Source organism: Protopterus annectens, chromosome 1.part1 (genome assembly GCF_019279795.1).
Source record: "Protopterus annectens isolate FY-2018-M chromosome 1.part1, PAN1.0, whole genome shotgun sequence".
Lineage (NCBI taxonomy): Eukaryota > Metazoa > Chordata > Ceratodontiformes > Protopteridae > Protopterus > Protopterus annectens.
In genome coordinates, this window is record NC_056726.1 from 469,188,530 (window position 1) to 469,213,529 (window position 25,000).

Below are 25,000 nucleotides of genomic sequence, written 5' to 3' on the forward strand. Positions count from 1 at the left end.
TCACCAGCCTGAACATAAACCCCTACGTCATGAGATGGGCTGCCAACTGGCTCACAGACAGAACCCACATGGTAAGAGTTGCGGGAGCTAGGTCTGACTCTAAACCGGTTACAAGTGGCGTTCCCCAAGGCTCAGTCCTAGGACCACTCCTCTTCGGCATATACTTCTCAGAGGTACAGGCAAGCACAGCAGGTCTATGGCTGACCAGGTTCACAGACGACTGCAAACTAGGGGCTATAACTGACTCTCTGACTAACACAGACATCCTCCAAAAGGGTCTCACTGAGACAGACACCTGGTGTCAAAACCATGGCCTCAAGCTAAATGCCAAAAAGTGCATAGTCATCCCCTTTGGAAAAAACAAATTACCCACAAACAACCGCATAGGTGGTAGTCCTCTAAATATGGAAGATGTAATAAGGGATCTGGGTACCCAAGTAGATAGTAATTCCTCCTTTGATAATCACATTGCCAAAGTGGTTAGAAAATCCTTCTATGTGGCCCACCTAATCACAAAAGGGTTTGCATCCAGATCAAAAGAGGTCACTCTGCCCCACTACACATCACTCATCAGACCCATCATACAGTACAACGCCACATTTGGGATGTACCTTACAAGGCACCTGCAACAGCTGGAAAGACCACAGAAGTACCTCACCAAGAGGATCACTAGCCTCAAATAGATGCCCTATGCAGCTCGACTGAAGAAACTCCAGCTGTACTCGGTTGCATACTACCTACTCAGAGAAGAACTATGCCTGACATACAAGGCCATATTCAACCCAGAATTGATGGACATGCTCCACCTAAAGAAAACCATATCCCCTCGAGCCACACGCTCTAGGGATCTAAATCTCACCACAACAATAAATAGGACATGCTGGAGGGATAGATTCCTATCTCAGAGATTTCACATGCTCTAGAACAAGATTCCAATCTACATTAGGCAGAGTTCCTCGCTAACACTCTTCAAGAGAAACCTTGACGAGTGGATGGGAAATAGAAAGTTTAACCAAACACTGAAAAAGGCTGCAGGCGAATGAACCAAGTAAAACAAGTTTACCTGACCTAATGTCCTTTCTTCACTCTTATATCCAAGTGGTAAAAGTCCAATAAACCAAGTGTCGACCACACCGTGTTGTTCCAAAATGAAAAAATATTTATTATAGAATAGAAAGTTTACCCCGGGGATCACTTCAATGGCTCTGCTGGACAGAGGCATAGGGAACTAATCTACGGGGGTGGCGAAAGCCAACACAATTCCGGCTAGGCTTATAATTGCCTTTGGGCAGATAGCCTAGTACCTACCTATGAACCTATAACGTACAGACTCGCAGATTCATCTATAAGCATGCACTTGGGTGTGGAAGAAAACCACATACTCCAGCGAAAACCCACACAGACACTTGGATGAAATGTAGACTCCACAGATAAGGTACATCACTGATATGGGGCAGCAAGGACTGAAAGGCAGCAATGCTAAATGCTGCACCATAAAGTTTACTAACTTTCACACCTCTGTGTGATAAATTTATAACAGGCTAACAGCCTTAACAGCTTAACATAGGTTTACTTCACTTCAGAATGTAGCTCTCATACGGGAAGGAAAAAACATACGTCACAAAGCTATAAATACAAGAACTGCCATTGCTGCTTTTAAAAATTAGTATTGTCTGGCTGTTGATCCTGTCAGTAAAAAGTATTTAAACATCAGGCTGATACATTCATGAAAACAAAGCTAAAAATAAGTCTTACTGTGATCTTTCCCTTGTCCTGTGGTAGCACAGATACTCGTTTGGGGGGTAACTGGCATCAAGGCCTGTCGAATTGCTTTTTCCCAGCTTTGCGCTACTTCCAATCCAACTCCAGAGGCTATTAGCACTGGATTTGGGCAATTCCCACCGTTGTTCTCCCCAACATAGTACACCATTGTATCTGTAATTATCTCAAAGCAGTGTGGGTTGCCACCCAGTGCCAAATTTGAGAAGTCCCGAGCTGGATCGACCTGCAGGATTTCAGACAGTGGAATTTCCTACAGTTAAGAAAATAAGAAACAAAAAAGAAAATCGAAAAAAAAAAAAAGTTTGTCAGCATTACTCCACATTTAACCTTTTTTTTCACTGCCTCTGACCCTTTGTACACAAAAAAAGCATACATTAATTTAAAAAAATACTTAAAAGCAAGAAAGCCAACTGTTAGATTCATCTACAGCTAACATAACACTGTAGTACTCTAACTTCACACATTTTTGTCTACTGTAGTATTCATACAAAAGTTAGCAAATATAAATATTTACTCTATCAACATCCGTAGCAACAAGATTGTGAACTCATTAGCAACATGCAGGCATCCAGACTTCAGTAAAAGCATTCTGCACTGAAACAAAACTATACATATTTGAGAACTGTATAACAATATAACTCCATCAGCACTTACTACAGATGAAATGCAGACATCAATTCTGACCAGCTGCAGATGACAGTAGAGTGAAATGAAATCAACTGAGCACAGAGATACAAGCACATGCACAAACACTCAGGGCGTACACTTCTGATAGCCCTCCTCACTTCCTGACCACCTACTTTGAATATATTAAGACAACATCTTGTGGTTAAGCCACGTGAAGTTTCAAAGCTAGCATCAGATTAATGTAATGAGAGGTAATGCCCTGACTGGAACAAGTGGGAGCTACTGAATAAAATGTACTGCTACCACCTTAGGGTCTAAGTACAATTAAATGTCTGTCAGTAAAGCTAGCTGACTGATCTTAAAGCAATCTCTAGTCATAATTAAAGAGGGGAAGTTCCTGTACTGAGGCTTGAGGTCCATGGTAAAACCCCATGCAAAACTGCTAGGGTCTGTAGTTTTATAAATCTAATATCATAGTAACTCAAATAATATGCTGAAGGTTTGCTCTTACTTGCATTTTAAATGTTAAGATGCATCTTGTGTGGTCTCTAGTGACCTTATGGTAGGGTACATATTTTACAGTGCAGATGGTCTAGGTTTCGATCCACCTACTGGGTCAACAAATGTCAGCTGCCAAAAGCAGTACAAAATATCACTGGAAAAAAACATTCTTAATGATGATTCATTTATTTCAGTTTAGCAAACTGATTAATCCCACCAAGATAAAAGTTCATTTACGGGGAAGAACACAGGAGATAATTCCAAAATATAATGCAAGGGACATACTTTTATACTAGTTAATTAACCCAAGTTGTACTGTCCTTGGGATACAGAAAAAATACATACTTTCTACAGAAAACAGACAGACATGGGACAACAGGTGTACTTCATCCAGCACTGAGAGATCACTATCAACCCTGGAGCTCAGAGACAGCAGTACTAACCACTGTATCATTCTGACACCCCAAGATGACTGAACTCTGCCATTATATAATGCCTGTCACTGGCACATGTTGTAGTGTCAGAGTATGCTGCTAGTAGATGTTTTAGTATCACGGTGTCCACCCTATAATGATGACTGCCTCATGGTGAATGCACCTGATCTCATTTTACTTTGAAGCAGAGTCTAACTCGGTGAAGTGGCAAAAGAATATACAGAGTAGTGGAACTGGTTATAAAACGAACAGAAATTACAGCACTCAGTCTAATAAAGCAGATGTACAAACTTAGCTGCATACACTTAAGCATTTAAATCTCACACAATCTTTTACGTTTCAAACCTTACGAGTATTAAGTTGACAAAGGTTTTAGGGCAGGCAGAATAATGTGCTGTGTAGTAGAGGGGCAATGGGGCAGTTAACACAAAGCAATGTTGACTGATTTATGCACACCAAAATGACATTACAAAACTATGCTAAACATCATATTCTACTGCTATTTTAAAATGTTCTTCTGTTTGACAATTAAGAAACTATTTCACAGCTTTTATGTGGTGCTGTTCCTTTGATGGTATGCCACATGCTAATGTGATTATATCTGGGCAACCATCTGAGTTGGTTTTAATTTCCTATTTTCAGTCAGTTTTCATATTATATTTGCTACAGATATATTTTAAATAAATGAACTTTCTTCCTCAATTTAAAAACAACCTTAAAATATTTTAAACAACAAGTACTTATGTACACATCTTTAAAAGCTAAGTCTGTCAGCCGACTCCACTGGTGTACAGGGATAAAACTCTGATTACATCACAGGCAATCTGTGTTCAGTTAGGGCAGTGATGGTGAACCTATGACACGCATGTCAAAGGTGACACACTAGCGTTCAACACCCGAGTTACCAAAGAAACTGCTTTTGCATCATTGCTCATGTGAAATGCATTCAATTATTTTGTGCCAGGAGCCAGTTCAGCAATACTGCTGCAGAGGTAAGGAAGTTACTAACCTCAAAGACTATTTTACTTTAGAAAATGTATATCAATTCACATTCGTTTTTTCTGTCACTGTCTCAAATTAATATCCTAGTAGTTTAAAACTGTCCACGTCTCTTATTTCTAGATCTGTTCCTGATTCTGTTGACATTTATCCCTGATGTAGATAACGATGAGAGCTATGCTGTTTTATTTTCATTTATTTATTTATTTGGGGGGGGGGGGGGTGACACACCAGCAGATTCAAGTTAGGCATCTTGTGAATTTTTGAGATGCTGAGCCCAAAAGGTTCGCCATCACTGAGTTAGGGGAACTAGTACCTGCTGGAACTGGTGTGGGTGGATGGGCATACCTAGCCTCAGGAGACAGGGTAAGATCAGGGCTATCCTATACCATAATTCCTTGAAGCTGGAGCAATGATACATGTGGTCAGTCCTGCGGCAAGCATTCAGCTCATCTAGCTGTGAACATGGTAACCTTCCTCAGAGCTGTATATAAAAACATGCATATGAATCTGGAGGTGTAAGGGCCTGAGGAAGCTCTGGTGAAAGTGTTTTCTTAAATATGGTTCTATAGTGGATACTCATGGTGTATTCCCATGCTTGAATTTAACCTTTTTTTGTGTTAATAATAAAAATCTAAATAAAAACCTTTTAACTAATAATAGAAGTTCCACAGGCTGCTGAGCTGATGAACCCTTATGGGTTCTTCAGGGATATTCCAATAAGGGACTGAGATTGGCTCCTTGTTTTTCCAGCTCTCAGATTTTCCTCTAAATAGGCTCCCCTGGATCATCCCACCACTGTCTGTAAGCAAGCAATAATGCCCAATAGGGTGTGTGTTACTATGTAAATAACGCACACCCAGGTTATTCTGGGACAAGATGCCACAGGATTCACGCCTCTACACACCCTTGAAAAGGCGTTATTTACACAGTAACATACACCTTAGAGGGCAGTATTGTGCTTAGAGAATGGGCTGTCTGTAAAATTGTTTTACTTACTTTTTTAATTTTTTTTTTTTTATGTAAAATAGTTCCTCCATCTAATATTTCAAACTTGCTGTAGTATTTGTAAATTGTGTTGAAGGAAGTATTTTACATCCAAAATATACGATTTTCAATACTTACCTCATTTTTTGGTCCTTTACACACAAAAATTTGTGGTCTGTTAGCAATCATTTGGGATTGAAGTCAATAAATAATGACATACATTTCAATCTCAGACTATATTTCCTTCTGAAAATGCATACTAACACAAATGCTGTTATTCTAGCAACTTTCTAATTTTATAAGAGCAGTATTTAAAATCTGTTTCTATTTTTGAGCCTTTCTCCTCCATTCAGTTTAGTCTTTATCCAGATTTCTTGCGCTAAAAGGTTGAGAGGTATGCATATCTCAACTGCTGTTGCCACCACTCAGTCTATCTCTCACACAAAAACAGTTCCTCTTTCATGCAAGTATGCATACACACACATGCAGTCAGAAACATAAACACAGAAGCACACACAGACACTGCTTAGCAAGTGTAAAATAATGCCTATATCAATCTCACTTTCATGCATGCATACACGCACGCAGACAAACACACTTACATTTTTCTATTTTTTAATGTTATTTATTTTATTTATTATTATTTATTTTACATATGTTGACAGAGAGTAGGCTGACTGAGCTGCAAACAGCCCTTTTTCAGCAGAGGCCTGGGGAGAAAAGCTCCACAACAAGGTACGACACAAAAAGGGCAATTACAGAGATAATTACAACATTTGCTGGTATTAACAACCTTGTACAAGTTACAAATATTTAAAGATAATCATTCATAATGCAGGTAATGTGAAATACAATTATATTCTTACAGTAAATAGATTGCTAGTTCAATAAAAAAACATTAGTTAATTACTAGAGTTGATTGAGGGGAGGTTTGTAGGAGTTAAGCTAAGGGACAGGAAAAAGTAAGTTAGACAAAGTGATAGGCAAGGTAAGGAAATAATGATTAAAGCTGAGCAGAATGAAAGCCAAAGTTAGGGAAGTGGTCAAATAAAGGGCAAATTATATAGGGGAGGACAGTTTATGGGGGATGTGTGCAGAGGCAGGACCAGAGTGTTTTTAAGTACTCCTTTGCAGCTGATTTGATTTTTTTGGGTTGAGTTATTAATCTGATTTGGAGTGGGAGCTTGTTCTAGGCAATGGTACGATGATAGCTATAAAGGTTACTACCCATTTTAGTCCTAGGTTTGTGGATAAATAGTAAATCTTGGTCAGAGCTGTGAAGCAATCGAGTGGGGGAATAGTGAGAAATACAGGAGGACGGGCTAGGGCAGTAGAAATGTTGATATAATATAAAATGTATAATCTGGAACTGAGAGAGAAGAAGCAGATTGGGTAGTTCCAGCCAGTTTAAGTGAGACACAGAGATGAGTTTTATAACTATCTTGGGCAGAGAATCTAGCTATCTTGTTATAAGTTGAGTTAAGTTTTGCTAGGAGTGAGGTGTTGAGGTTTGTGAGCATTTGAAAACCATAGAGAAGACTGGGTAACAGACAGGTATAAGACAGGGTCACTTTAGATTTTTTGGTGAGAAACTGTATTTCTGTAAAGCAGGCCTAATTTGTGACGGGTCTTCCTGATGCAGTTATTAATGTGCAAGTCAAATGTAAATTGATCATCTACAGTGACACGTAAGAGTTTGGTACTGGTTTCAGCTAATATTGGAGTTTTATTGAGAGACATTATAGTTAAAGTAGATTTGAGATGGGTAAGAGTTTTTGGGAGAAAGAGGAGTTTTTTTTTTTTTTTTTTTTTTTTTTTTTTTTTTTTAAGTGTTTAGGATACGTTGGTTGGTGGTAAGCCAGGACTCCACTAAGAGACGAGATCAGAGGGAGAGTTAGAGATAGTAATTACTGTAGAGTCGTCTGCATATTGTAAAAGAGATGATTGGGGCAAGAAGTATACAGTAGACTGTAAAAATATTAAATAGCAGTGGACCAAGGAAGGAGCCTTTACACTTGCTAAACACCAAAAATGCTGCTTAGTTAGTCTAAAATAATGGTGTCTGTTAGCTTTGTTACAGATTTTCTACTCCAGCTTAAAAATCTACACACACAGAAATTCTCTTGAAAAGCCTACCTAAACACCAGAGACCTCTAAAACACGAGTGTTACAACTAACACACTCCCCACAGCACCCACGACACATAGCAACACCAGTGTCTCACTCACCAAGCCCGCAAGGTGAAACACTCAAAAAACAAATTTTCTTGTCACTGGAGACACGGATGTCCCACTCACCAAGATGGACAAGGAGAAAGTCATAGCCAGCTGCCTGTCTGTTGCCAGGATCCCTCAGATCACGCATGCACTCAGGTCTCTCGGCAACAAGTACCATTATGACAGTGTCATAATTCAATTGTTGGTGTGAACGACCTGAGAGGTACTGTATTGGGACTATATGAAGAGAAACATGGTTGAGCGCTCTCTTGATTATGTGTCCCAGGTAGGTATGTCCCTAGCCTTGAAAAGTATGCTACCCCCTCACCCAGAATGATGCCGCAGGATAAACAAAAAAATTATTTCAATACTTGGCTTAGTTTGTGGTGTCATTCAATGGGGATCCAGTTCCTGTCAGCCTGGGAAGTCATAATCGACAAACTTCTCTACTTTGCCAGAGATGGTTTGCATCTGACAACATTAGGCTTTCGGCTGCTGGCAAAGGCTCTTGCCTTCCCCATTGTGCCTTTTTTAGGCTCAAAAACAACATTGCCAATGTGAAATTAGCCAACCAGAACAAAACAAGGGTCATGCTGTTAAATGCTAGGAGCTTAAACCAAAAGCTGTCCTCTCTGGAAGTGATTCTATCTATAAGATGCAGATGTCTGTGCAGTCATAGAAACCTGGTTCAAGGCCTCAGAGAATACCCTGGCCTTGCAAGCCTACAATGTCTTCCACATCTTTAGACCACAAAATGAATGTGTGAAAACCAAAGGAGGCAGTATTTCTATCTATATTAGGCTTAAATTAACCTCTAGTCCAGCTAGATTTGACAACTCCATGTGGAGTTACTCCAAGTCCAGGTTACGGTGGGTAAGACCCCCATTCAAGTCATACCCAGTTATAGCTCCCCCACCATGGGTCACAATGCCCACGAAGCCTACTTGACCAAACTGGAGATGATCCAAATTTTATCAAACACTCTGGTTATGGGGGATTTCAATTATTCCACCACCAACTGGGAAACCTACACTAGCCCCAACTCACTAGCACAAAAGTTCCTTGACTTTGTTAGTTCAAATACCCTGAAACAAATTGTTCATACCCAGACAAGAGGAACAAATATTCTAGATCTGGTCCTCACTAATATGACAAACAGATGCACTGCCGCAACGGTCAGACACTCATTTAGTTAAATCTGAAAGTCACCTTCAAGCTGGCACTAACACCAGAACTCACAAAGGGTGAAATCAGACTAAAAAACGTTACCAAGGCAAACTATACCCTCCTAGGCGAAGGCATAAATGCATTTCAAGCCTCACTCCAAGCTGGAGGTGGTAACTGTGACAAAGCTTACACAAAAGCCCTGCAGAATCACTTGCATAAGTGTATAAACTTGGCTTTACCAGAAAGAATCAAAGCTAGAGGTCCAAGTAAAATAGCTGCCATGGTGGACATCCAGCATCAACAAACTTTACAATAAATGCAAAAATTCGCTGTCCAAGAAAACAAAGGCAAGATCCCAACAATGGAAAAACACCTTCCTCAGCCTCAACAGGCAAATAAGACAACTTGTCAAATCCTGTAAGGGCTCCTTTAAGAGAAACTTAGGAAATACAGCCAAGATAACCATAATGCCTTTTACAGCTACGTACTTAGCCTAAAAGGTAGGACCCAAGCATGTGCAGAATTAGTGACCAACAGTATCACACACACTGACTGCACAGAGATAGCAAGCCTGCTAATGGATCCTCGTAACTTATCACAAACCTTCCCCCAAACTTCCTTCCCACCCTACATATCTGAAGAGCAAGTCCTTAAAGCCTTGTCCAAGGCAAAAAAACACAGTCTCTATGGGACCAGACGACATCCCAGGCTGTCTTCTAAACAGGCTAAAACATGAACTAGCATCACCATTAAGTATCCTTTTCAATCACAGGCTTTGTTCCTGTAGAATGGAGAACAGCAACAGTTATTCCCCTCCACAAAGGTGGCCTAGCAACAGACCCAAGGAATTACAAACCCATAAGCCTGACCAGCCTCATCTGTAAGGTCATGGAACGTATCATTATGGACCTAATAAAGACATAGGTGACCTCCAAACTCTGGATCCTACCCAATTCAGCTTTGTCAAGGACAGATCTTGACTGTTAAATCTTGAGGACTTCTTTGAAAATGTGCCCAGGGCTGTTGACAAGGGCGAATATGTGCACAGAGCATATGTAGACTTGGCAAAGGCTTTCGACACAATCCCACATTCAGGCATTACCGATAAACTTAAACTGAATGTAAACCCCTTCATTGTAGGATGGGTTGCAAACTGGGTCACAAATCAGAAACACACTATCAAAGTGGATGACGCCACATCAACCAGCAGACCTGTTACCAGCGGGGTGCCACAGGAGACAGTGTTGGGCCCCAAGTTGTTTGGTATATATTTCTCAGAAGTTCAGGTCAAAAATAAGGGGTTGTGGCTGACCAAGTTTGCAGATGACTGCAAACTAGTTGCAATCATTGACTCCCCAAATGATGTCAGTATATTCCGGGAGGGTCTCACACAGACCAACAACTGGTTTATTAGTCACAGTCTCAAACTGAATGCAAAAGAAATACATCATCATTCCCTTCACACTATCAAATCAACAACAATACCCTAAGTACCCACAAAACAGTAAAAGACCTTGGATCACAAGCTGACTGTAACCTTAACTTCGACCACCATATGTCTACTGTAGTAAGGAAAGCTTTTTTTGTAGCACACTTGATTAGTAAATATGGCCTGTGACTTAAATAGGACATGTTGGAGGGAAAAATTTATCTCCCAGAAACTGCCGCATCTTTGGAATAGGCTACCAATTCATGTGAAACAGAGCACCTCTATGACACTGTTCAAGAGGAACCTGGATGGTGGATGAGGCATCGAAATTACCACGGATAGCACCCACAACTCTCCTAGACATGGGCAGTCATCAATAAATGCAATCTTGGGTACTGACTAGAATTTTCATGGTTTTACATTGGGATGAAACGGCTAGGCTTAAAATGACCTCCAGGTCAATAGCCTAGTAATCTCCTATGATCCTATGATATGCTGTCATTAAGCGGTGGACTTGTTTTTCAGCAGCAGCATTACCTGTACATTAACACCCTGCTGGCGATATCTGTTCTCCAGTCAGAGTGGTGATGAATAGGCTGCCATTCTCTGACTTTAAAAAACTGGCCTGTAGAATGCAATGTATTAGAACAAGAACACTTATCCATCTACCTACTTAGCGGAATAAACTACTTGAAATTTCAACAAGGTGTAAGACATTCCTCTCACAGGGAGGGCATCAAAGATAGTGACTTGCATATGCTATCTAGCATGATTTTATCTGGACTAATCCTTTGTACTCTGTTTACCTTTACCCTATGTACTGCAGAAGGCAGCAATTCTAGGTACACTGTAGGTGCAGAGAAGAGCACTTCTGGCTAATCTCAACGACTGAGCAATACTATCTTCATGAACTCGAATCATACCCTGACTTGGAAATGTGGTCCATTCCCATTATATTGTAAGAAACCTGAAATATCTGGAGAAATGGAAAAGGATTAAACTACCCCATCAAATGTAAGTTAACCTAAACAAATAACAAGAGGCAAAATCTCCATACACTTTGTATGCATGCATGCTGAATCCTCATACACACCCTCGTCCACTAATGAGGACTACAAAAGGCACAGTAAGTGACATTTCTCCACAAGTACTATTTGACTAGGTAGACTGAATGTATCGGAAATCAGCAAAATGGTCACCAGCCAAGCAATTAAGTGCTTCCTGGAGATGTATAAAAATGTAGTGGGACTTGGGTCTACATAAGAGACTTAATATTTTAAGGGATCACAGATTAAGAGGAACCTCTGGACACTCAGTCATCATGATTTAACATACCGTGAAGGTATAAAGGATTAAAATGGTGAGACTCTAACAAAGGATGAAAGAGACAATTCAGGCAGGAATCTTACTGGGTATATCAGTGTGCTACCCTGCAGAAACATTCCTTTACAAAACAGACTAGGGTTGGAGGAGTAAAAAATCAGCACTTGGTAGAAAGCTGCTAACCCAATATGTGTTCACTGGACCTATTTCTGCATACAGGTTTAGTTACAGCTAGTGTGTTAAGGAGGACACAGTGCATCTTTCAGGAGCCCTTCACTTTGCATCCTCACAACATAGTGATGACTGAGGGCAGTGGACAACATTATCAGGAATTGTTCAGACAGATACTACCATATAAACTGAATGTGCCATTAAATCTACTAAGCCCAGATTATTTATGATGCCTCTGGCATGTAACATGGATCTCTCTGTCTCTTACCTCCCTTCTAAGACTCATTCCATGACTGGAACTCTTGTCTACTTTTCTTTATTTGGATAAACCTAAACAAAAGCAAATGCCACTACTTTTAGAGCTCAACATTTTGTCTATGTAGTGTTTCCCTTCTGTCTCTCTTGAGCACCAAGTCCTCTACCAATGGATCTTGAGCCCATTCATTTCTTCTCCAAATCTATATCTTGTGAGAGCCAACCACAGCCTATGTGCCTATCTCCTGGTATCCATCTGCTGCCAGGAGATTACACCTTTGTCTTTGTGGCTGAACGGACTGATCAAGTTTTCATGATGCATCCTAGTTGTCCTCATGCTGGGGAATTACCTCCTCCTAGCAGCTTACCTCATGTAAGATATAGACTATAGGTGCATTTCTGTATGTACCTAAACCTTATCACTATGGGGACTTCCAATGACCCTCTATTGGTGCATGCAAAATCTTTCACACATGTAGACAAGGGCTAAAAGCTCATGCTTGGGAAGCAACAGCCCATGTCACCCCAATTACTGCATCTGTTTATATGCAAGCCTCTACCTGTAGAGTACACCAGCTGGCCCAGAACAACCACAACCTCCACACAGGACAGGTAGTGCCAGAAGTCACTCAGCCCAGCTGTTACAGAACCACTACATGAATTCAGGCCATGTGCATCACAGCTCCCCCCCCCATGCCACAAAGCCAGAAACACAGATTAAAATTTTAAAACAAATTTTACTGCCTTTAATTTGAGGATGTTTTCCTGAAATACACTAAAGACCTGAATAACACACACTTGCAAACACTTTTTACTACTTTCATAACTAAGTGAAAGTGAAACAATGGCCTAAAGTGACTTAGAAAACATTTAACTGAGGTTTGGGTTTACCTTATTTCAACAGTGTAAGATTTGACAAGTCAGAAACTGTGAATAATTTATCCACAATCATTCATTACTATTCCACTACAACAGGATTAGAATCTAACAATACGCATCTTAAATGCTTATATCATGCCAAGAACAGCTCTAACTACAGCATTCTGATAATCTCCAACATGTAGCAAATGCTTCAGCTTTTTGCAGCTAAGCAGGTAACTGGGGTCATACCACTGTTGACAATATTCAGGAGGAAGGATGTCTAAATAGTTTATTTTGGAGACTGGTAGCTGTAACCTCTAAGCACTACAAAGTCTACTGTATGTACGATGCAGTTTGAGCTGGTAACACTGTAGTTATTATCTGATTTACCAAACCTGAGTTACTGTCACTTTACAATGGAAGTGGAGATGGAGGAGGGTGACGAGGGGGTTCATTACCACCACCCGGAAATGATTTGCAGGTTACACAGGGCATATGTAACACAGCAAATGAAAGACGTGGAGAGCAAGATACTGATAAGACAATCTACTTCTTAAGAATCATCACTGGAAGCCTATTTTCACTGTCGGAAGGGAGCAGCTAAATTTAGTGCACCAGGTTAAAACTATGACTTACTACTAGTAACAACAACAACAACAACAACAGTAGCAACCATTTGTTAACCAAGTAGGCCCACTGGACGTAACAGTTCCTTTTCACGGGTGACCCAGGAACAATGCCTGGTTAAGTGAGTTGTTCAAGTTCCCATGGTAGGCAAATGAGGACTGAGGGAGTCAAAGTCCATACCACATGAAATACAGCTCACAGCCTTAACCCTCTGTAAAACTGCGGACTTCAAGATTAAGCAAATCAAATTAGAGGATGAATGAGGCGCATTTTGTCTACACAGACTTTCTGGTGGCAAATTTTGTCTACACAGACTTTCTGGTGGCAAATTCGGCCATAAGCTGCAGCTGACTATAAAGAAGAACGGGATACAACAAAACTGTTACATGCATATTAACTACTATTTTTAGTACATGCTGGCTACACATGACCACAAGCAGGATATGCTAAAGGCCTGCTACTACTGTGCAATGCAAGCAATTCAAAACAAAGGCTACAGCACCAAAGCTGGCCAAAGATTCTCAGTGAAAAAGTACATTTAAAAAAGATTATGTTTCTCCAAATCCACAGAGTGCTTAGAAGTCAGTCTTTGGAAAACAGAAGTAGTTCTAAACGGAGAATATAAACAAACAAAACTGTGGCACCCATGTGTTACACAGAGAATTCATTCACTGCCATTTTATTACCAAAAAGTTCACGTGAGCACTTTGTCTTGTTCTGCTTCTGTAATTTAAGCAGTTCATGACATAAAATAGAGGAGACAAACTTCTTTCACACTTGAACCACTGCTAATGTTCAGCTTTAAACTCATTAGTGCTAACCACACGGGTACATGTTTGGGGTGAGTATTTAAGCAATTTTTCAAAAGTACAAGACTACTGAACCCAAAATTAAAGCTACACACACTGTTAAATAGCCTATCCCATGGTTAAAACAGTCCTGGAAACTATGAGTTGGCCAACAGAAAAATTAAAATAAATAAATAAAAAACAAACACACACACACACACACACACATACACACACACACAGATAGATGACAGCAACCAGATAATACTCTGTAAGCTTCAACTGGAAAAACAAAGAATTAAATGCACAGAGTCTGCATCAAAGATTTCGGGAAAAGCACCCACACCAATTTTCTGCCATCTGGAAACTCCACATCACATTAATATGAGTGGAAAAAATTACATAAAAAATGTCAAAGTCAGAAAATTAGAATAATGCTGATTGCATTTCTAAATATGCTGCACAACTCCGAACTATCTTTATTTCAGCATACATCAAGCCAAATCAACAATGGCCTACAGAAGGCTCCCATGTAAACCACTGAGTTGCAACACAACAAAGGTGCAGCTAGACATGCACAAACCAGTTATCGCTTCAACCACATGTAGAAAACAAAAGAAGCATCTTTTTCAGAGGGCAAACTTTCCTGCATCCCCACACCCCTTTATTTAAACATTTAATCCATTGTTACACAACCATGGAGACACGACAAAACAGTGAGTCACTGTCAGTGTTAAGTGAAGGAGCACTGACAGCTCCTCTCTGAAAATCAGCATTTCATGATCTGCAACTCATCCAAACAGTATCCACAAGTTGTAACCTCATCCACATAGAACTCTAACCACACCTAGTTTTGGCACGCTATCCCCATCACCATTAAGGAAATCAACTCAAAAAGCACTTCTTCACCCAAACCAAATGTTCCTTCTTCATCACAACACATCACTTAACACACTATCCCTATCTCCTTTACAAGTTTCTTCTCTTATGATTCAGTGAAGACTGACCCGCTTTAGAAACGAACATCTATACTGTACACTACACTGTACATTGCACTGTGCTTGCTCACTAGAATGTATATACATATTTTTTCTATGTAATTAGACTCTGTTACTGCTTCCATTCCGATTTGTTTTTGTTTGTGAAGCATTTTGTATTTCACTCTTGAGTGAGCCAGAAAATTGGTCAACAAATATATGGTAGAGAAGTACCTACATGAAGTACTCCTCAACCAACTAATGTGTGTGTGTGTGTGTGTGTGTGTGTGTGTGTGTGTGTGTGTGTGTGTGTGTGTGTGTGTGTGTGTGTGTGTGTGTGTATGTGTGTGTGTGTGTGTGTGTGTGTTTGTGAGCTGGGGAGGGGGTGGATTAATCTTGGACTTGGTTTTGTTGAGTGGAAATGGAGAGACTATCTCAAATTTTGAAGTGGGCGGCCAGAAACAAGTTAAACACAATGCTGAACCTAAAGTGATTTAATTCACCCTCTGTAACATACTATCAAATGTGAGAATTATGTACTGAAAACTATATGATCTGTCTCTAATTTTAATCTGACAATAATGTACATCATCTTGGGGCTTTTGACGTCTCTGTTTACCTGTTACCAACTTACATCAAGATATTATGTGCTGGAAAGGGTTGTAAGACAGTCAACAAATCAAGTGACTGGCATTAAGTAATTTCATGAAGTTGGCAGATGTGTTATGAACATGATCAGGTTTAGAGATGATTTTTAAATGTCCACTGCATTCTTCCTAGAGATTAAACTAGTGTAGGGGGTGAGGGAAAAGAGACAAAGGATATCACAAGAGGGCAATAACCAATAATGACATAAACTTCTCTCACTACATAGCACTTAAACACAACATAAGCAAACTGTATGGCATGGATATCAGGTGTTAACATACTTAATTCTGTCAGCCTTTCTTACAAGGCATGACTGTATATTGCAGCAGAAATAACACTTCAGTTAACTTTACAGGATAACGTAATCACTGCTTATTCTGAGGCTGTAATATTTCCATTACTAAAATATATACTAGCTGAACCTTCTAACAAATTTCTGCTAGATATTTTTCCCATCACTTTATATGTGGGAATCTGCCTGTTCCATTCAATTGTCCTATCTAAGAAACTTCTGCTAGATATTTCTCCCATGAATTTACAAATGGGAATCTGCCGGTTCCATTCAGCTGTTACAAAAGAGATTTACTCCTTAGATTCCATGCTCACCAGAAGTGTAGATGGCTCAATCAATGCTCTGTGCTGATACCACGAGCTATTGCCCCACCCCCTCAACTTGAAGTGAAGAGGGAAAAAAAAAAAAAAGCACTTCCCTATAATAACCCAACTAGTGAATTAGATCACAACATCCACTGAGAAAAAAAAAAAAAAAACTAACATTCCTTCTACTGGCAGATACATACCAGTCAGCAAACTAAATACAGGTTTATATCCTGCATGTATGGAGGACTATAATATTCCTGTATTAGTATGTTGTTGTATCTTTCGGCTTTTCCTGGTTAGGGGTCGCCACAACGGAACTCCGGTCCGCTAATGACTGGCAGTAGATTTTTACATACTGGCTTGCCAGGCCTGACGCACAACCTTCAACGAAGGTACACCCATTCACGCATGTCTCCACACAGAAGACGCTTTAGCTGAGAATCGAACAGCACAAAGTTTTACTGTGAGGTGACAACGCTACCGCAGCACCACCACCGATTAGTATAAAAAAAAAAGACTTCATTTAAAGTGCAGCAAACAGCTGCTACAGTTTATACCCTGCCTGCAGAGAGCTCTACAGCACAAAAAAAAAAGTATTCATTTGAAATGTAGCAAACAGTTGCTACAGTTTATACCCTGCCCGCACAGCACGCTATGGCACTTGTGTATTAGTTAACAAAAAAAAAAAAAAGTCTTCATTTTAAACTGCAGCAAACTGCTTGTTACAAATGTAGCAAACAGTTGTCCTAGTTTGGACCACACACAGAATGGGAATGCTGCAGTGCTCAGGTTTGAGTGGAAATGCAATACTGACTTTTAAAAGCTGGTATTGCACAGAATAATGATTTGGATGATGGATGACCAATCACACTCACCCAACACTGCATCTGGGGTCATTGCCCCTCTTGCTTTGCCCTAGCTACGCTTCTGGTGTTCACTATAAGGATGGCAGAACAAAAAGTGTAATCCAAACTGCTACTGTTGCTGCATGCGTGACCCTCCACCAAATCAAGGAACTTCAGTGTGTGTGTGTGTGTGTGTGTGTGTGTGTGTGTGTGTGTGTGTGTGTGTGTGTGTGTGTATATATATATATATATATATACACACACACACACACACACATATATATATATACACACAAACACACACACACATATATATATATATATATATCTATATATATACACACACACACACTAGAGATATATATATATATATATATATATATATATATATATATATATATATATACAGAGAGAGAGAGATCCAGGTTTGCTTATTGTAAAGCAATATGCTGAAAGTCATAATACTAAATGTACAATGCTGAAATATCACAATGATGAAACATAAAAATGTTGAAATCAAATTATCTGTTACCCTACATATACAGAGAGCTGGATGCCCCACCCCCTTACAGGCCCATGTCAGTGCTAATTTCAAAGTTTCACTAACGGGAATGACATTGCTTGATGAATAGCTATGTACTGAAGCAGTGCATGCATGTAGTACATGTATGTTACTAATAGATATTCCAAGTAAAGTTTCAACAGTTTGACATTTCGGGATTTTGCATGTAGTATTTTGACTTTCAGCACATCACTGTTTAATAGGTTGTCATACAACCATATGTAGACTACATATGCTATTCAATGACCTTGTAACAATACACATCCCAGCTGGAACTCAGGAAAAAGAATATGAGTTATTCAATAAACTGAAGAATATTTTAAAAGCAAATGCAATAGGCAGGTACATCCAAATTCCACCTGCCTAGAGAATAGCCCCATTCTCTGAACTGGCCAACTAAGATAATGAGAAGTTTTGGATAACCATAGAAAATCTCAGGCTATATGTCCTGGACAAAACGCATTTATGGGCACTTGTTTCCACAATAGTAAAGGAAGGTCATATGCTACATAAAGTTATCAGTAGATTATGTCTGAACACTCCACCTTATAAAGGAAAGAGTTACAGTGGTTCATATAGTGGGTGATCTTTTCCAGGGATGCTCAGCTCAAATATCATACCTTTAATTACATTTACTGCACTGTTAGTTTTTCCTGGAAAACAGCAATCCCTAAGCTTGCTAATAACGGTCACTTTACTTGAATAGACAGCAACCAAAAACATGCTACATTTCAGAAAACAAAAACAATGCGTCACTTTTAGCCAATAACAAAACACACTTTGTAGCAGTGAGTTCAATGAAAATACTCAGCTTGTACAAAGATGGACTCGCACTGTTTTTCTCAGTGTCCTCTGTCTCTGTTTTGCAGTGCAGTACTGTGTAGAATACATTCTCTCTCCTACATGCTTAATTAAATAAGCAACTATTTATAAACTCTCGGATAAACAGAAGTTCCAAATCTCCTGAGACAATGCAGCAATTGTCTCGTACTCTGACAACGTTTTTAATCCTTAAAGAAACAAACACAGTATGCTCCAGTTGAACACACACTTTCTTGGACTCTTAAAAAGTAGCTTATTTACAAGTTTGTCAAAAAAACACACTTACTTTATCCCACACACACACAATTCAACACTCACATACACCTTCTTAAGCTGAAACATTTAAACCTTTCCAAACCTCAAAGGCCTCCTAAGACATACCTATCCTCAGCAGTCAATAAAGCACATACAGAAAACACCACCTAACACCACACAAGCTTACACCCAGTGGTCCCAAAGAACATAAAGCAAGCAAACACTTTATCCAACAGTCTTGTCACAGGGGACACTATTATACCACACACAGATACTTCTCCCACCAGGCTGGAGAGAGACAATAACATTTATCTGCCTATCTGGAGCTAGAATCCATAATATATCAGAGACATTATAGATCTCCCTGAATATGTGTTGCAGACAGGTATGTACCTTGCATTGACAAGCATTCTATCCTCACCTAGGATGATGCCACAGTATGGACAGAAAACGAGCGACTAACAATTGGCTTTGTTTCTGATATCACTTCGGGGGGATCCAAGAGCTATCAGCATGGGAGGATATACCTGCCTCCCTGGGCTTTCAGATTTTGGCTAAAACTTTATCCACCCAATGTGAGCTTTTTTTTTTTAGGAATGTCAAAATGACAAAACTACCAACACAGCAAAAAAAAAAAAAAAAAAAAAAAAAAAAATCAAAGAAACCTTAATGTGCTGCTGCACAATGCTAAGATCCTAAACAAGGAACTCCATGCCCTACAACCGCTCCTCACTCTGGAGAATGCAGACATCTGTGCTGTTACTGAGACATGGTTTAAAGCCACAGAAAGTACCCCAGAAGTGCAAGCTTACAGTGCCTTCCACACATTTAGACCAACAACAATACAAACAGGGACTAAAGGCTGAGGTGCCTCAATTTATGTTAGCAACAAATACAGCTTCAGATTAAACAGGATAAAGCCTGTAAAGTTCATCCAAGTCCACATCTCCACATAGGCAAGGTTCGGTACCATACCTTGAACAGCTACAGATCACCAACTATGACCAACAAAGCTCACAACTTGTACCTGGACCTAATGGAGCTGCTCAACATCCAAACACCCTACTCGTGGCAGACTTTAATTATCCCATATAGACCGGTAAATGTACACTGCCTATAACTCACAGCCAAAATATTTCCTGGACTTTATCAACACAAACACCCTGGACCAGATAGTGCGCACTCCAACCAGGGAATCAAACATACTGGACCTGCTACTCACCAACATGGGAGAGCACTGCACCCCCCCCCCCCCGTCATATCTTTATTGGTGAGGTCGGATCACAAAGCTGACTCCCTTGAAATTAAAATCAACCCAGAAAACCCAACTGGTGGAATACTAACCTTAATAGGGTATATAACAAAAGAAAAAAAAGTCATCACCAAAATCAGAAAACAGCAACTCTCACAAAGACAAGAGCCCACTGATTCAATTAAAGAAGAAACTACAAGGTCTAATAAGGTCCAACAATGCCAATTATGAGGGCAGGATAACCTTTTAGTCTAAGGACAATCACAATGCCTTCTTCAGCTATGTCAGAAACCTTAATGGTTACACACAGCAGTGTGCAGAACTGGTGGTAAATGGCACAACTTTCAACCAGGGTGACATAGCAAATCTCCCATCTGATAAATTTAGTTCGAACTTCACCCCACCACATTACCCCCTGTGAAATCTTGGCATATCCCTCACAGCTATCAAATTGAAGCAAGTCCTGAAGGTGCTCACAAAGGCCAAAAACATTGTTTTAGTGGGCCCCAACAATATCTCCAGTTGCCTCCTAAATAGCCTCAAACATGAACTAGTGTGACCACTATAGGCACTATTCAACTATAGCTTCAAAACAGGTCAAGCACTGAATGAATGGAGGGCCACAACAGTCATCCCTCTACACAAGGGTGGAATAGGAACTGACCCTGGGGACTACATGCCCATCAATCTGACAAGTCTAATATGCAAAGCCATGGAACAAATTATCTTGGAAATGATCAACAAGGACATTGGCAAGTTACAGACATTTGACCTATCCCAGTTTCGCTTTGTCAAGAGAAGGTCTTGCCTACCTAACCTGGTAGACATCTTCAAGAGGGTCACCAAGGCTAAGAATGAGGGAAAATAGGTGCATGCCATCCATCTCAACCTGGCCAAGGTAATCAATACAATATCCCACTCAGTTACTGTTGACAAACTCTCAGAACTAGGCATAAATTCTTACATAACTCACTGGAGTGCTGGCTGTCTCATAGATAAGACCCAAAAAGTCAAGACTGGTGAGACCACTTCCACCAGGACACTGGTTACCAGTGGAGTACTTTTGATATCTGTGTTGGGCCTGCTCCCGTTTGGCATCTACTTCTCTGAAGTCAAGGCTAATGCTGAAATTCTCTGGCTCACCAAGTTTGTACAGCTATCACAGACTCACCCAGTACAACATTCTACAAGAGGGTTTGACACAAATGATTGGTGCCAGAGCCACAAATTAGAACTCAGTGTGAAGAAATGCATTACAGAGCCCTTTGGGAAGTCGTTCACCCGAGCTAATTACTCCATTTATAAAAGCAGTCCTAAGACTTGAGCCTGTAGGGATTTGGGAACATATGCATATTGTAATTTACCCTTCAACCAACATTTAGCCAAGATAGTAAGAAAATCATTCTATGCTGTCTAACTCATGAGCAAGGGTATGGAATTCAGGTCCAAGGTAGTTATAATACCACTCTACTTGGCCCTTATCAGACATTATCGAATATGATACCCCCTTTGGCATGCAACTAACCAGACATCTGCAACAGTTGGAATGTCCTGAAAGGTTTCTCACCAGAAGAATCCTGGGCCATGAATACTCTATCCTACGTAGATTGTCTTAAGGTCCTATCTCTTTACTCAGTCTCCTACAGGTAACTGAGAGGCGATCTTTGATATATATATATATATATATATATATATATATCTGTCTACATAGAAGGCATACTCAGACCCAGCTCTGAGGGATATCTTGCACATCTGCGAATAAACAGCACCAGAAACACTAGATCCAAGGACCTGAATTTGCCTGCGACACAAATAAAAAACATGCTGGAGGGACCTATATGTGCCTCAAAGTATCCTTGCACTATGAAAGTGCAACCTTGTTCATTTGATGGGAAATCATACAGTCACTCCCAGTTTGACCCCAATGTCTCTGATGGACAGTGGCCGAAAGTAAATTTACTAATCCCAAACATACCCCCACCCCCACAACATAACCCTTAGCTACCACCTTACTAACATACCCTCATCATATGGGTGTCCAGTGTACTCAAGTCAAAAACTGGGCTGGGTTTCACACCTAGGTTTATAAAGACCCTGGTGGTCAATAGCAAAGTACAAACTTATGAACCTATAAACCACCTTAACTGGCCCAAGGTCTCAGTGGCAGAATGATGTCCTCCCTCCAAGTATGACTTTATGTAAAATAACTCCATTTTAGCATAGTTCTTAACAAAATGACCAAACTGAGAACATGCATAACATTCTAGCTGCCTCAGTCAAAGCACAGCCCATCTTTCATAGAGTCTTCCTTGACGTCTGTATTTAATCATTCTTCAGTTTTACCCCAAAGGAAAGCCTTAGTATTTTTTCTTGCATTACCTGACTGGTGGTCTCTTCCTACTATGGCAGATGACAGCTTTGGGTGCCACCTATATGTCACTGGTTGATTGTATGGTCTCCACTGACTTCATGAAGTCCAGGCATTAAGAAGCCCTGGAATGATGCATCCATCTTCTACACAGTGGTGGAGATGCATGCTTAGTCTTTCTTCGCATTGACTTGTTTGCTGGTTGCCTACAACTTGTTACCTTTTATCTCCTTTATGGCCCCCCCCAGCACCTACAACTCCTTGTCTAAACAGGTGATTTCATCTGTTGGAGAAATCTGAGCTTGCTGCAGCTTATTCTCGAGATTGCACATCTGGATATCAGGTTTATTGGGTTGCTTTTGTTACTGTGCCAGGTGTTCACTCATTTCAGGAATTTTAGAAACTATGCAGTAGATCTCATCTTGGATGAAAGGCCGACCATAATACACCCTTTGTAGCATACATTCTTCCTCAGTTGCAGTAGAAGGACCTTCCTCTGGGTACTGAACAGCGTAAGTTATGTGTGATTGTGTTGGGCTTAATTCAGGCTTACATTTCTTACTGTCTAACTCTCGTTTTAGGCTTATAGTGGGTTTACAATTTGAAATTCATACTTCATACGCTTATTTACAAATCTTAATATGCAGTGTTACACTGCAAGGCAGGCTATGCCAAGGCCCATGATGCACAACTGCTGTGGTATGCACATCTTTTGCACAGAAAACACTCCCACAACGTGATGCTATAGCTGCCTGCACTGTTGCACTGAATATGTATATTATGTTTTGTACACACAATATTTTCCTCTGTCTGGCAATATGCTTTGTGGTTCAAGGAGCCAAGCAACCAACATTACACTACTGCAATGTCTTACTGCCTAGGGTGGGCCTTGCAAAGTCACCTTGTGGCATAGCACAGTTCAACAAACCACTTAACTCAAGAAGGCTCCACCTGCAGTCCTCTTTCTGGGTTGCTAAGTGCTGGATACTAGAGGTACACAAGCACAGCAACTTGGGGTCACCAAGCTCCTACAACCAGCTTCTGAATCCCTCCCATGATATGCTGTTCAGAAAGTCTACAGCCCCAGTTACAGACTGCAACCACACAAATGCCACTGTGTTTTGAACACATCCCTGACAAATCAATAACCTAAATTTTAACTTGCCTACTAGCATTAACAGCAACATATGAAGAAAAACAAACACTTCCTAGACCAGACACTGCACTCCCTTGCAGGCACCAGGCAGAAAAAGACATAGGATCAAATCTAAAAAAGTAATGCTGTCATCTGGTCCCCCTTATCTGCTCATTCTCCACAGTAATGGATGCTACATACTAAATGATATCTTTTGCCAGATATTCTTACGTTTGTTTTTTGATTCAACAGATTCTCCATGGGGAAGAAATTCATGTCTTCAAAACCCTCTCAGTGATAAAATGTTTCATAATCAGACAATTTAGACAACACTTTTCACTTCTAACTTCTAAATGCACCCCTCATCTCCTGTATCTATCTCCATCTATACATCTGTACCTATCTGTATCAATGTATGTAAGAATGCAATGCATTCTGAAATTACACACTTAATCCAGCCATAGCAGGGCAGCCACAGCTTATCTCAGTGCTCAATGGACACACGTATGTATGCACTCGGACTCACTCAAGCATGACATATACAATTACAGGCAGTTTAAAGGATTGCCAGTTCACCTATGGTACGCCTTTGGGATGCGAGATAAAAACCAAAGAACCCAATGAAAACAGACACAGGAAGAATAGAAAAGTACAAACCTATGAACCACCTTAACTGGCCCAAGGTCTCAGTGCTAGAAGGATGCCCTCCTTCCAAGTATTACTTTATCTACAATAACTTCATTTAGGACAGATCTTAACAAAATGACCAAACTGAGAACATGCAAAACATTCTAGCTGCTTCAGTCAATGCACAGCTCACCTTTCAGAGTCTTCCTAGACTTCTGTATTTGATCATTCTTCACTTTTACCCCAGAGGAAAGCACAGAAGGCACCTAATGCGGACAACCAAACTGGACAGGTGCTATATGGAAGCAACATTACCTACTGCACCTCCACTTAGCTGTCACATAAAATACATAGATAAACTTTTGTTCAAAATGTCACATCCTGAACTGAAAGTTTTGACTCAAGTTACGCCTTTCTCACAGAAATATATACTATGCTCATTTAACCTGTGCAATGTATGTTATTGTGCCTTTCCTGATCATTATACTACAGCAGACAATCCCATCTCACTTCTCGGCAGAGATGGGGCTGCTAGTAGTGCATGTGTTAATTCCAGTGAGGAATTCTTCGCTATCTCTATAAAGGTTAATGACTTCTTGAGTTATGTTGCTGATGCTTCTTTACTATTCCACCTTTAGATGATCTTATCACTAAGCCTACTGCCGGGTATGCATTCCTAAAACACAAACTTTGCACTTCAGAATTTTTGTCTTCCCTGAGTGTAATGATTTTACAGTTCCAA

General features: G+C 40.2%; 1 protein-coding gene across 2 annotated transcripts in view; it reads right to left on the reverse strand.

The window, feature by feature from the left end:
* The window catches only part of LOC122805884 (serine/threonine-protein kinase D3), a 2,410,388-nt gene that overhangs the window by 323,520 nt on the left and 2,061,868 nt on the right, over positions 1–25,000 (reverse strand). For both annotated transcript variants that reach the window (XM_044076135.1, XM_044076141.1), the window contains exon 11: positions 1,756–2,032. In XM_044076135.1, the coding sequence (XP_043932070.1) occupies positions 1,756–2,032 (277 nt within the window). The remainder of the gene's footprint in view (positions 1–1,755; positions 2,033–25,000) is intronic.